The sequence below is a fragment of the Sphaeramia orbicularis genome, chromosome 22 (assembly GCF_902148855.1).
Source record: "Sphaeramia orbicularis chromosome 22, fSphaOr1.1, whole genome shotgun sequence".
NCBI classification, from domain to species: domain Eukaryota; kingdom Metazoa; phylum Chordata; class Actinopteri; order Kurtiformes; family Apogonidae; genus Sphaeramia; species Sphaeramia orbicularis.
Window position 1 is genome coordinate 28,380,233 of NC_043978.1, and position 15,029 is coordinate 28,395,261.

At 36.6% G+C, this 15,029-nt stretch overlaps 1 protein-coding gene across 1 annotated transcript; it reads left to right on the top strand.

The window, feature by feature from the left end:
- The first annotated feature begins 419 nt into the window (after positions 1–419).
- Positions 420–6,654, top strand: LOC115413963 (B1 bradykinin receptor). Its single transcript, XM_075353453.1, is given in 8 exon segments — positions 420–783; positions 1,108–1,182; positions 5,034–5,265; positions 5,268–5,542; positions 5,545–5,760; positions 5,762–5,807; positions 5,810–5,865; positions 5,868–6,654. Coding segments are annotated over 8 exon segments (1,185 nt in total). The 5' UTR covers positions 420–771; the 3' UTR covers positions 6,141–6,654.
- Positions 6,655–15,029: the final 8,375 nt, after the last annotated feature.

Below are 15,029 nucleotides of genomic sequence, written 5' to 3' on the forward strand. Positions count from 1 at the left end.
CTGACGGTCGTTATCAGGCTTCTGCAGAGCTGGATGATAGGCTTATCATTTGAATCAAGTGTGTTGGAAGAGGTAAACATCTAAAACATGCAGGATACCAGTCCTTGAGGATCTGCGTTTGACACCCCTGTGGTAGAGTATTAACAAACAAACCGAACCAAAAACAATAGCCCTTTCTTCCCCTTTGGGGGCGGGGTAATACATTCAAGTAAAATACAGACTTTGTTTATCACACGCAGCAAGAAACACAGACGCTGGTGTTTATTCATCACTGAGGCTTTCTACTTTGCCCAGAGACAAGAATTCCTTTTATCAGTAAAATCACATGCATGGTTCAGACTTGTTCTGACCGTTACATAACCTGTGTATGGATGGTTCCCTTCAGTTTAACACATGAATTTTGTTATGATTATCCAGGAACACTGCTGTGTGTCAGCATAGCATCAGTTAATACAGTATTGTACATGTAAAATATAGAATGTATCTTTTATGTTATCTCAGGAGCCTCAGGCGGTGCTGATGATGCTGACATTAAGTGCACTGCTCTTTGAAATGTAATTCATCCAACTGGTGCGCAGGCTGAATTTTGACTTTTATAAACAAGAAGATAAACTGAACTACTTGGCCGAGGGTGTGGAAGAATGCACCTCTATATACAAAGAGGTTTGTAGCAGTTCTCCCCTGACTTGCTGTGTATTCTCCAAAAGCTCTGTGTACACAGATGAGTCCTGTTCCAGACATGAGTTTTTATCGTTAGCCACGGAGGATCAAATGGAACATATGGTAAGAAGCTTTCAACTTCCATTCACTTTATTTATAGCATTCACATTAGCACGTTTAGATACTAACATGTGCCTCCAAATCTGTCCAGAGTAAATTGAAAGTAAATTGAAAAGGACTTCAGGTTTCTATTTCACGACTATTTGAGTCATAAGCTGCAAGAATGAACACGAATGATGAGTAAATGAGGAAGAATGATGGAATGGGACTCAATATGTTCATTCAAACTCATGTAGTAATTTTATCCAGTTTAATATGTTTGTTCCACTACATTTCAGGGGCAAGGTTTTGTTTTTTTTTTTGTACTCCACTGTATTTGTCTAACAGCTTTACCTTTCAGATTACAGTTGTTCATCCCCTTCCTGTCAAGTGAGAACCACGTATCTCCAAAAGAATGCAGAGGTGGGAAGGAATGATGCACATATACTTTACTATGACTTTCATTTTCACTCCCTACATTTCAAGATAGCTATCAGTATTTTCTAATCCTTACATTTTCCAGACGGGCTTGGTACTGTGTTTGCAGTGTAACTGATAGGGGTTATTGATCAATAACACATGGGCAGTGCATATCATCACAGATGTAGTGAAACAGATGTAAGGTCTATAAAAGATGTAAAAAAACTGAACAGAACAGAGAAGAAGACTTAATACTGACACAGAAGATACGAGATTCAGCAGATTTGCACCAAAACAGCCAGTGTACTTTAATATGTTTATAGTACTTAATAATAAATAAAGATAAAATGAAATAATAATCATATAATATAGTAGAATTTCATAACTTTATTTTAGTGAAGAAGTTAAATATGTTTTTATTCTGTAAAGAGTGTGTACGCTTTAACCATTTTCTGGATAAACTGAAAGAATATGTGTTCCTTTACAAAAATTACCCTCATTCTGACTCTAACGCTACACTTTAAACATGCACTGGTGATCAAGAGCATCTATTGATCTAAACTGTTTAATATGTGCTGATCCACTAATCCTATCAATATATGTAAATAGCTGGTGTAAAATACAGTTTGTCATCTTTTCATGGTCATCAGATATGACCCATTTGGACGTTCAGAGGCTCCATAGTGAATGTGGAAACAGTCATCTTCTAGAACACTGACTCACCAGTAAAACCCATGGAGTTTGATCACTGACAGTGGATGGAAACACTTCTTTTATGCTAAGTTATTGATATCTTGGCTGGAAAAACTCTCTTTTTCTTTAGTTTTCTGTTTTGATACAATAACCTTTGAATTATCTCAGAGTTTTCATGACCATCTAAATTGAATATAGGAAAATACATGATTTACAGTGAAAAATGCAAAATATAGAGGATAATGTTATAATAAATGGTGATAAATTACTTAAGCTAAAGCTAAACAGAGAGAAAAATTCATCTGGGAACTGACACAAAAGTAGCACTAGGTCTTTGTGGGTTAACATCATGCCTTCATCCTGTTTTCACACTGTTCATATCATTTTTAAACATTACATGAACTTTAACTTACTTTCATGCGTAAAAGAACAACACCTGCCCACACAACACTGTTGAACTGAGGTAAACATAGAGGTCATGGTAGTGAATGTTTAGAATTTCACTTGTAAGCTGATGTGTAGCTGAAGGAAATGACGATAGACAGAGACTATTTTCACTGAGTGTCACACCTACCCATGTGACAAAGAATACTTACAATGATTTATGTCAGTTTATCCATCTGGGAGGGCTCTGGGTTCTTAGTTTTCATTCTGCCATATCAACTTAAAATAACACTTGTAACAGATGATATACTTTTAACCTTCAGAAATAAGGTAAGTGAATGAATTGTTTGGAGCCTCACTTAGTAGAACATGAAACAAAACATGATGAATCCTACTAAGAATAATTATGAATTAAAATAGTTTGATGTGGGCTGGTTCATTTCTTTGTTTCACTCAATATATTCAAACTCTGAGCTAGTAATAATTGTTATTTTAACCCAAGCAATATTTATAATGAATTCTAATTACCACACACACACTACTTTAAAAATAAAGTCACTGTATTAACGTTAAATGATGAATATCACTTACTAAAGGCAATAAACCCACTATAACTGATTCACAATATTCACAGATTTTTCCAGTAACGTCCACAGTATCTTTAGCAAACACAACATTCAATACTCAAAAACGAAAATGTCTGTGTACACTGTACATAAGCCAAAAGCCTCCAAACAAACGACGTAGGCCTGAGTCGAATCTCAGGGTCGGTGTGGTCAAAAACTTAGGGACCGCTTGCTTAGACAAGCAAATAAAATAAAATAAATGCATGTGCAACTATTTTTTGTACACTCGCTGTCCGTTCTCAGTTAGTGTGTGGTGAGTGTAGATGATGGGGAAGTAATGAGGAGGTTACGGATGGATAGCAAGGTTATAATAGTTTTGGATTTTTCATTTTAGTTTAGTTTAATTTTGACTTTTGTCCAATTCAGTTAGTTTTAATTCATTTTTAGAGCAGGTTTGCTAGTTTTTATTAGTTTAAATTTTTTTTGTAAATGCTTAGTTTTAGTTTAGTTTTAGTATTAATTTTAATTTTGTCATATCTTTTATCTTCTTCTTCGTCGTATTCAAATAAATCCCAGACAGGACTCTGCTGCTTTATCCCAACTGTAGTCTCCATGTTTCTAGGTAGAGTGGGGACCAGAAGACGACTCTAAACCACAAGTGACGAGAAGTGACGGACCATGAAGTACCGTATGGTGCCACTAGTTAAAATTGCTAGAGTGAAATAAATCGATTTTGTATCAATCCGACATTGACAAAGATGAAAACGAAGGGAATTTTATCCATAATTTTTATATGTTTTAGTTAGTTTTGTAAGCACCCAATACAGTTTTCAGTTAGTTATCGTTTTACTTTAATTATAGTTTTTATTTATTTCAGTTAACGAAAATGTTTTTTCAATTCTAATTTTCGTCATTTCGTTAGTTTTCGTTAACAATAATAACCTTGATGGATAGTCAAGAGGGGAGAAAGCAGACCCAGTGACCATGGCCTTGACACTTGTGACCTCTCACTCTTAGCCGACACCTGCCGCTCACAGCTCAGACGGTAAACAAGGTCCAAGAAGTGTATGTTGGTCCTGTCCTCTGGCAAACATACATACATCTTGTTTAACCCGTTATATCGACAGTCTCTATGCATTTTTGTGAAATCATTCCGAGTTCACATAGCTTACCACATTAACACACATTTAGCACAAGTAACGTAAGGCTACTACAGTAAAGCGTGTGTAGACCACTGTAGCTTGCTAGCGCAAGCTAATTCGCTAATCACGTTCAGCTTTATATTGCAACATTATCAGTAGTAAACACAGCCCCATGATTACCACAACATAAACATTTCCCTTCTGTATGGCCATTTACCATCGACAAACCCCTGCATCTGTCCTGGTAGGAGGACAATACTCTGGCATTACAGCACAATCACATATTGTTTCTCAGACGTTCTCTCAGTCTCTTTCCGTGTCGATCTAACCTGCCTCTAGATGTCCCCGCCCCATATCTCACGATTGGACGACAGTCAAATGACAATCTGAGCAGGAAAACCAATTGACATCAAAACGTTTTCTTCCACATGCATAATCCAACAGACAACATTATTATAGCAGTAACATTAATTACAGTCTTATTTCTTCTAAACAGAAACCCAGACCGATTACTTATTACAAATATTTGATATTCAATCAAATGAATGTTTTGTTTTTATGAATATAACTTATTTGTTATTTATTTTTTTATTGAACAGATCAGCTTATTCATATTTATTACTTTTTTTTAAAGACCAGGCTATGTGTGTGACAGTTTTCATTCTAGAGCGACGTAAAAATCTGATGACTGTCCAGCCTGAGGTCAAATCTGTATCCGATTACCAGACAAATATTGAAAATCCAGAAATGAAAATATTTTGTGTGATTTGTTCGTACTGTCATAAAAATAAATCTGAGCTCATAAAAAGGTAACTTTTTGAAGATGCCTGGTTCTCACAGGACAGTGACACAACAAACAAGGGAGAGATTATAATCAGAGTTTCCCATCATTGCATATGATAAATATTGACTTTTTACTACAGTCACAGTGGTTCAAGAATAACAAGCTTCATATGTCTGGAATTTATGACATAAATGTAAATTCTATATATGCAAAGTTAACACAATGGCTCTCAAACGAAGATTTATTTCAATATTTTTTTTGTTATGTTTTTTTTTTGTGATCCAGCTCATGGAGTCCCTGAAGTACACATCTGTGACCGCACTGTGGGACGATAACAACAGTACATCTCTACCATCAGAGCCTCCTCTTTCAGCAGAATGGGACATCATCTACACTGTTGTTCCTCCGTACATCTTCACCGTATCCATATTAGGCCTCCTCTTTAACAGCTTCGTCTTGGTGGTGTTCGTCGTTCATAAGGACAGACTGACTGTAGCAGAGATCTACCTCAGTAACCTCGCCTGGCTGACTTCATTCTGCTGTGTAGCCTCCCTTTCTGGGCGATGAACATCCTCAATGACTTCAACTGGCCATACGGAGACGCCTTGTGTAAAATAATCAACTCCGCCATCATCGTCAACTTCTACACCAGTGTCTACACCCTGGTTATGATCAGTGTTGACCGCTACCTGGCCCTTGTGAAGACCATGAAGGCCAGGTGGCTGAGACGGACACTTTACGCCAAAGTGATCTGCTTCATCCTCTGGATTACTGGGGCTGTTACTGAGCAATGCCCACCATGGTTCACAGAAAAGTTAAGTTCATTGAGGAGTTACAGACTGTTTCCTGTATACTGGATTATAGTCATGAAAGTTCTTGGAAACTGGCCCATCAGATTCTGATGAATACTGCGGGCTTTGTTTTCCCTGTTCTGGTCATTGTTTTCAGTAGCGTGAGCATAATCACAGTGTTAGCCAAGAGGAGGGAGAGTGTAGGTTTTCGTGAGTGTAGTGGACACAAAGGCAACGGTTTTAGTGTATATTGTCACTTTCCTTTTTTACTCTGCTGGGGTCCATTCCAGGTCTTAACTTTCCTGGACATTCTCTGCGATGTCCAACAGTGCTGGATGAGAGTGTTTGGTTCCACACCCTGGATATTGGAGGTCAGGTTTCAGTATATCTCGCCTTTCTCAACAGTGCCCTCAACCCACTGCTCTATGTTTTCTCTGGCCAGTATTTCAGGAGGAAAGTTAGTGCCATCTACAGGCAAAAGAGACATCTTCGAAGAGGATCAGACATGACCACCTACCAACGATCCGTTATATCCACTTACATCAACCGCACAGAACAAATAAAGCCTGTGGTTATTTTTACTGCAAAGCCCAACTTGTGACTCATTTCAATTAAATCAGATGTAGCCCACAGATGATGAAACAAAATATACTGGACATGAGGCCATTATTATGGTACTCTGAGACACATATCAATCTAATAAACAATTCTCTAATTGTGTATATACAGGTAAATGTAATGTGATTATGTCATATGTTAAAAAGAATGTTTATAAAATCCAACTAAATAAAAAAAAAAGCTGTCTGAGTCTGTGTTTACAAGTAAATCATTATCCTGGACATTGAGGTTTTTTGTTTGTTTTTTTTAGGTATCCTTGTACCACCCACATTATGTAATAACAGTGCACATATGTAATAATGTAATAATTTTTAACCTCATATGTAATAACTCAGTATTTCTTAATTTCTATATATCGTAATTATTCTTTTATCTATTTGTTTACTTCTTTGTATTTTATGCATTGCCTGTTTTATCTTATTGTACAGTGTCCGTGGGTGTCTTGAAAGGCGCTTATAAATAAAATTTATTGTTATTATTTTGTAATAAAATTCTTGAACACATTTTGTAATAGACTTTGCCTCATTTTGTAATAACTTCCAAAATTTCAGTGCACCAGTAAGTTTCTTGTCAGTAATACTTAATTAGTGAAGCTTTTGTCTCTAGTTTGCAAACACATTCGCCATTCTAATAAATACAGTTACATTGATTCAGGTTTGACCGATGAAACATCCTACTAGTAAAATAAATTCTAATTAAGCTGGAATGCTTATGTTGTTCTACTGGTGTAATGGTTTTTCCAATTAAGGCATCAATTTCAATGGTTTTTCAATGTTTTATTACATAATGTACCAAATTATTACATTTTGTTTTTGTTTTGTTTTTTTTAAAAAAAAAAGGTCCTACATCTGCATTTTGAAATAACTGCTGCAATATGTAATAAGTTATCGCAAAATGTGGCATGTTTTTACAAAGAGTGGCGATATTACATAATGAGGTGAAAAATTATTACATTATTAAAAACTCCACAGTTATTACATAATGCACATAATGCCCATACAATCCTGTCCTAGTATTTTTGCATGTAATCTCATATCCTGATTTCAGTGTCCTGGAGAACAGCTTAACCTGTAGCTGGAATCCCAAACTAACCAGGGTTCACTTAGATGTACATGTCTTATGCTGCTTTCTGACAGTTGTGGACACTGCGCAGTTTCTTAAATGATACAAACATGGCAGCAGCAATGAACTCACATGTGGGGGAGGTGGATACACAGTTTTGTCTTTTGGTAATGACAAAAGTAAATATAGTTGGCTGATTAGATGGAGCATCGGAAAGCTGAGTCTTTGAAGTCCATAGTCAAACTAACTGGATGACTTCTCCTAAATGATGCGAAAAGCCATGTCATGAAGACATTTACCTGCTCATTTCCTTTACCACAACAGCTGTAAAGTTAGGAAGAAACTACTGAAATGTCAAACAACATGAACAATCTATGTTGCAACCATCCACAGTGTCTGTGCAAACAGTGGCAGTGATGAGTCACCAGGATGTTTATCATTTACACAGGGATCTGAGTATCCAGTTTCTGTGTTCCACAGAAATGCCTTATCCTAAATATGATCAAAACCAGGATAAGCCTCATAAACCAGGACACTACTGTGCATATGAAAAAAGAGTTATTACTAAATCACGCAGCTAAAAAATAGTGTCCACATAGTAGTTTGGCCACAAAATAACAGGGCAATTTAATTTACTTGTGCCCTTCATTTCATATATATATATATATATATATATATATATATATATATATCTATATATATATATATATATATATTTATATATATATATATATATGTATTACAAATATGTGTGTAATAAAATCCATTAATTTAGTTGGATATAATTAGCACCCCACAGTAATATAATATAATATAATATAATATAATATAATATAATATAATATAATATAATATAACTAGTGCATTAACACATGTGGAGCCTAAGGTTCTAGATGTAATAGTTTTTATGCTGTTGTGTATTCATGCATGTTGTACTGCATTTGTCCAGCAGTCACCGCCAAAGTGTTCTGGGTATAGCAACATGATTGTAAGGCTACTGTATTCCACCATTACTAATATCTACCAAATACTGGTCCTACCAACTTGCCGTTTTTGCTAGTCTGCTCCATGACCAAAAATATATAAATATGCCAAGCTGCAGCAGTCAGCTTTATACGGATTTTGTGTGAATCCCCAGACAGACATACACACACGAACGAACACACACAGAGGCCACTTGGCTTTTATAATATAATAAAAACTTTTTTTTTTTTTAAAATTACATACTTTGTGACCCACTGTTGGGTCATGATCCCACCAGCTGAAAAACTCTTATATAGTGGCATTAATGAGTCACCAGGATGTTTATCATTTAAACAGGAATCTGAGTATCCAGTTTCTGTGTTCCATAGAAATGCCTTATCCCAAATATGATCAAAACCAGGATGAGGCTCATAACCAGGACACTACTGTGCATATGAAAAAAAGTTATTACTAAATCACACAGCTAAAAAATATTGTCCACATAATAGTTTGGCCACAAAATAATGAATACGGTACACATGCACACATAGGCCACTTGGCTTTTGTAATATAATAAAAACTTTCTTTCTTTTTTTTTTCTTATTGTTTTTTTTTTTTTTTTTTTCAATAGAGGGTATGCACGTGACGTCACTGGTAGCGGAAGTCACTGAGGTTCCGCCCACTGAGTGGCAGAAAGAGGGAGATGAGTGACATCATTGACTTCAATACTTGTCTAAACTGAAGAACAATATTTAATATAAAAAAGGTGAAGAGCTGTTGTGCGATTGATTGTATGAACAGGTTTGAAAAGCAGTCGGAGCTATCGTTTTACAGGCACTGAAAGACAAAGAAAAGAGAAGAAGATGGATCCACAAACCCAGGAAACCAAACCTAGATTTGTGGATCTCGTTTGGTGTCAGGTTACAATAATTTATGCTGTATTTTTGGGTCAAATCAGACCTTAAATGATGTATTGTTTTGGCTAACGTTACTTCTTAGTAAAGCTCTTGGTTTCATGATCAGATCTTTCATGGTTTTGTCTTCATTTTGTGATTCTGAACCTTGTGCTCCTACATGATTTGTAAACTAACTTAAACTGAGGCTGACCCAGTTTTTCAAATACAGGAGTACTGGAGAATAAAGCTATGACGGAGTATTGGAGACACATAAGAAAATAAAAACGCTTGTCACTACGAGTATAAAGTCAAAAAATATAGATATAAAACTCATAATTTTATGATAATAAAGTCAAATACAAAAAGAATCACAATGTTACGAGAATAAAGTCGTAGTTATAAAAAAAACCTCATAATTTAACAAAAATGCCATTCGTTTATGAGTTTAAAGTCGTCATATTCTGACAATAAAGCCATAATATTACAAGAATAAAGTTGTAATTGAAAAACAGGTGGAAAAATATCCTAATTTACCAGAATAAAGTTGTCCCCTGCTAGTCCACAGCAGTAGTTTGTGTGTTGTATAAAGTACTTGATCTGAACTAGACTCAGTAAATCTCCTCAGTCCCAGTAGATCATGAATATATTCACTGGGGTCAGTCCATGGTCTACTGTAAATGCACTTTGGATCAGCTGGTTCTGGGCCCTAGTTTTGGACCCGGTTGTCAGTAATGATGAAACCATGTATATTTGTTTCAGGTAAAAATAGCGATGATCCCCTACCACCCTGGATGTCAGGATACGTGATTTCTGTCCACATGTCAATGTTCATGGACCACTTGTTCTTTGATAACTTGTACAGATCCATGTCCAGGTCCAATTGTCCTTAATTTCATTTCATATTTCACATTTTCCCGGTCTGGCTGTGTTTACCGCTATACTCCTTCATGTTGAGCAGGTTGGTTTTGACACTCAGAGTCTGACTTAGAGGGGCGTGGCCCGGGGGGAAAGTGATGTATGTGCAGACCCTCTGTTACATACTTTGTCCTACTTTGACCTACTGTTGGGTCATGATCCCACCAGCTGCAAAAAATTCTTCAAAGTTTTACTGCAATGGTCCCTTGATACTGGCTCTAAAAGCAATGGCTCCCATAGACGTAAAACTTCTCTCTAAAATACTTGAGCCATACTTGGGTGATGGTTCACTCTGTTGCAAAAAACAGATGTTCAGTATTTTGTTTTTTCAATAGAAATATCAAGTTGTAGTTAAAACCCTTTAAAACCTATTAACTATTTTTGTGATGACTTCCAAATTAATGTTTTTCCTAGATGTAACATTTCCTAAGGGATTATCACCATTTATAACCATCCTTTCAATTTTGCATTTCTCACTGAAAATAAGGTATTTCCTGTATTCAATTTACCAACCATGTACAAAAGTGGAAAAAGTCTTCTGACACCATTGAAATTTCACACAATCGAAATATTATCATTTAAAAAAAAAATTGGTGTTTCAAAATATGTGGCTTCATCAGACAGACACAAATAAAAGCAAATTATTATTATTATTTTTATTGTTAACAAGAACGAACAAGAAAAGCTAAATTCTTGACAGTTTCAACATGTCATGCCGTGGATGTGTTTCATGATCTTGGTGAAACATCCAGTTTTGACCTCAACGGAACAGAGCATGTGCAGAAGGGAGCATCCGGGTTTGGAAAATGGAACAATACTTGGCAGAGTTCAATGACTTACAAGTGATTTTTAATGTAATAAATCATAAATGCATGTGGTGTCCAAAAACATTTTTCCACCACTGTAGAGGTTCATAAAAATTTAGAGTAAATTCAAAGAACAGAACAGAAAAAAACTGAGAAAAAAAAAGTGTCTACTACTACTGCCATTTGTCAAACTGGGTATTCCTGGTGAATTAATGCTGCAGAAGATGATGGTGTTTCCATTAGGGCTGCAACAGTACAGGTAGCCCACGGATCAATCTGTACCTCGGTTTTTGGGCCACGGTTTCAGTTTGGTTGCAGTATGTGTTTGTGCATAAGGAGAACAGTTTTTTTCCCCCCAAAATTATTACCCCCGCCAAGGAGGTTATGTTTTTGCCAGCGTTTGTTTGTCTGTCTGTCCGTGTACAAGATAACTCAAAAAGTTAAGGATGGATTTGGATGAAAATTTCAGTAAATGTTGATACTGGCACAACGAACAAATGATTAAATTTTGGTGGTGATTGGGGGGGGGGGCACTGATCTGCCTTGGCGGAGGTCTGTGCTCTCCGAGTGCTTTTCTAGTATTTTTATTTTGCCTGTCAGCAAAAACTGAATTGCACAGTGGGAACAAATGAGTGAAGGTTTAGAAAAGTGGTGGACCCATGCAAGACTCTGATGTGTGTTGAGTCTAAAGCCACTCCTCTATCTGCTATCTCTAACTGAGGGGTGGGGCTTCCCTTCACTATGTGCTCACATGCATGTCCAGAGAGAGAGAGAGACAGAGACAGAGAGAGAGAGAGAGAGAGAGAGAGAGAGAGAGAGAGAGAGAGAGACAGACAGAGAGAGAGAGAGACTTGCAGGGCCAGACTTTCGCCTTTCGCCACCAACGCAAAATCGAAATCCTGCTGCTTATAAGGGCGGATTGTCCCATGCACGGCGAACCAAACAGTACACAGTTTTCCCGTATACCGTTGCGTCCCTAGTTTCCGTGTTCACCATGGAGCCTCTGAACATCCCAATGGGTCATATCTGAACCTGCATTTTAGCCAAATGATTAAAAAATATTTATAGTGCTAGTGGTTTAAAAGTTATTAAACATTCTAGATCAGTAGATGCTTTTGGTTGCTGGTGGCCGTTTAGTTTTCTGAGGTTTAGTAACACTAGCATGATTTTGTTGCACAAATGCTTGACGTTTGCAATCTTACAGTCAGTAAACTAATGTTAGCTCATCCATGATCCCTTGTGCTCCCACAGTTGTGGCCTTTCTGTCCAAATATGGTCATTTCTGGCTCCAAAAAGCAAACATAACAACTAGTTTCAGTACATCACTTCAATAACCAGTGGCTAAAGAAACAAAACCTCAGTCTACTTCTTATACACATTCTTATAGTGGTAAATTAACTAGCATCATAAACTTAAAAAGCTAAACAACAACAGGATGGAGAAGTTCAGTACAGACATCCATCATTCCTAAAAGACTGCTTTCCTAATTTTATATCATATTGTGCACCTGTATCGTTAAAGCTCCAGCAATTTGCGTGGAGCTTGTTTTTTTCCCTGACCAAGGAGTATGTCTGATGATTTGTCTGACATCACTTAAAAAATTCCTTTCCTCTTGCAAAACAGCGAGCCTGAGTCAGACCATCAAGAGCAAGACCCTTGAACAGTCGAGCGGAGAATCTATAGATTTTATCTCTGGACCTGCTCAAAAAAATCAGTGATAATGGCACTACCTACAAGGTATGTGAATGCTTTATTTGGTTTGCATGAGTCTTATGTCTTTTACTCATATTTTCTGTTACCAAATATTTTCTTCTTAACAAATGATGACAATAATTCTTTTGTTTAATGTCTTTCAGTCAGATTATGTTGCAAATGTAACTACACAGATATATGTAAAAAAAAAAAAGAAAAAAAAAGAAAAAAGCTTGCTCTCATTTTACTCATAATCCTTAATGCCTACAATTCCTAAAAAACTTTTTATTTTTCCATTTTCATGTGTCTGTGGCAACATCTGGTAGTGTTGCAATGTCTTCAACTTCATTTGTCACAAGATGTTTGACAGTGACCATTAACACAGAGGGAGCAACAATCTAAACAGATATCTCAACCATTCTGCTTCTTTTAATCTCTGCTCATAGACAAAATGAAGAATGACATGGCTCAAAATGTTTAAAATACAATATATGAAGATTAATATATTCAAAATATAAAAGAAAAAGACTTTTTTCTGTAACATAAAATGCTACATGGAAGTAGCTTATATACAAAAACCTGACTGTGCTGTTAAAGGTCTTGTGTGGACACTAGGGATGGGAATCGATAATTTAACAATTCTTACTCCATTATCGATTTTGCTTATTGATCTGATTCCTTATCGATTCTCTTAGTGATTCTCATTGGGTGAGAGAATAAATGACTACAAATGGGTGTGTCTTTTATATTTCCATCTCTCCACAGAAAATATAACATATACAGTATGCACAAATAATAATAACTGATGATGCCAGGCCTGGTTTTGGGGGGGGGGGGGGCATACAGTGAAACTAAAACTAAGACGCTTTACTAATTCCTTTATATCTCCCGCTGTTGTGTACCACATTTTCCTTTTTGCCTACCTTTGGAAACTTTTATTTGAGGAGGCAGGTCATTTGTTACCCCACCAGAACCGGGCCCAGGTGTGTTTGGTGGTTTTTGCTCTGGCACTAGATTCACAAGCGTCGCTAAGAAGCATATCAAATGAACTGCATACTGTGTGGACAATGTTTGATCATACCGGAAGTATTTTCCCCATTTGAAGAAATGGAAGCTTTGCAAGTGTTACAAGTGGCCCTGGTGTCATCTTTACGCCTGAATATGGCCATACTTTGGAGCATGTCTGCCCTGATGCCATGTTGGCTACGTTCTAAATCAAAACCATGCAGCATACGTGTGACGTCATCACCCATGCACAAATAAGGCGGAATCGATAAGCAGAATCGTTAAGCAGGCTGGCAAACAATTCCAAGGAATCGAGCTACTGGGAACCGGTTCTCAAAAAGAACTGGTTCTAAATTCCCATCCCTAGGGGACACGACATAACTACATATAGGAAAAAAAAGAGTTATGTATAATTCTTCCCAGTATAGCACACACGGTTGTACTGGGAGGTGGATATGTGTTACCATTAGGTTATTCATCGTCAAGCATGTCCAAGTTAACGGCAGACAGTGTTGTAGGGTGAAGGGACAGAAATTGATAAGAATTTAGCGATTCCAATTCCATTATCAATATCACTTCTCAATTTGATTCTCTTTTCTTATCAGTTGTCATTGGATTTGGAAATAATCTATAGTATGAATGACTTTGTTTGAATTAACTCTTCAGTGTCAAACATGTTAAAATATTCTATTCAAACAATACTAATAAAGGTATAGTTAAAGGAGTGTGAGAGCTACCTGCCGCAGCCTCGTCATCATCTAAGCATAGTTATAGGACATGGAGACCATTCATTAACAAAAGTGAAAGCAGGTTAACAATGAAATGGTGCTAAACATGAACAGTATCGATAGAACCTGGAGGAGTTTAATGTTACCGGCTGTGACAGAGGATGCCTCACTGTATGCTCCGCTTCCAGAGTCACCTCCACCATTACATTGATGCAGTTTAATTGGATGCTTTGTGGTTATATGTTTATGTATGTTGGAGGTATTTCCACCTTTGTTGTAATGGAAGCTCTGCAACCGTTGCAAATGGCCCTAGCGTCATCTTTACTGGTGAAATACAACCATACTTTAGAACGCTTCTGAACCAAAATGCAGAAATGACATAATGTATTAGATCTGATGACATTATGGAACTGATAAGCGAAACCATTAAGATTCCAAGGAACTGAGCCTCTGGGTACTGGTTTTCTACAAGAACTGGTTCTCAATTCCCATCACTAGTAGCATGAATACAAAAAAACAGTGTGTAAGTTATTAACATAAATGTGGGAAACCAAAACCATTGTTAATTTACAAATGGACAGTTGCAGCTAATGCTAAATGCAAGAGAATATGTCACATTTTTAATGTAAATTTTAGGTGCTGATGTCATAAATCCTCTGATTTTAATGATACATTAAACTCAGCAAGCATTTTAGTGTTTTCTGCCACAAGTAAGAATCAAGCCATTATTCCATGTGACTGTTCCATAACAGATCCATTCTCCCACAATGTATTTATTCTATTGATGTGTGGTCCCTATAAGATG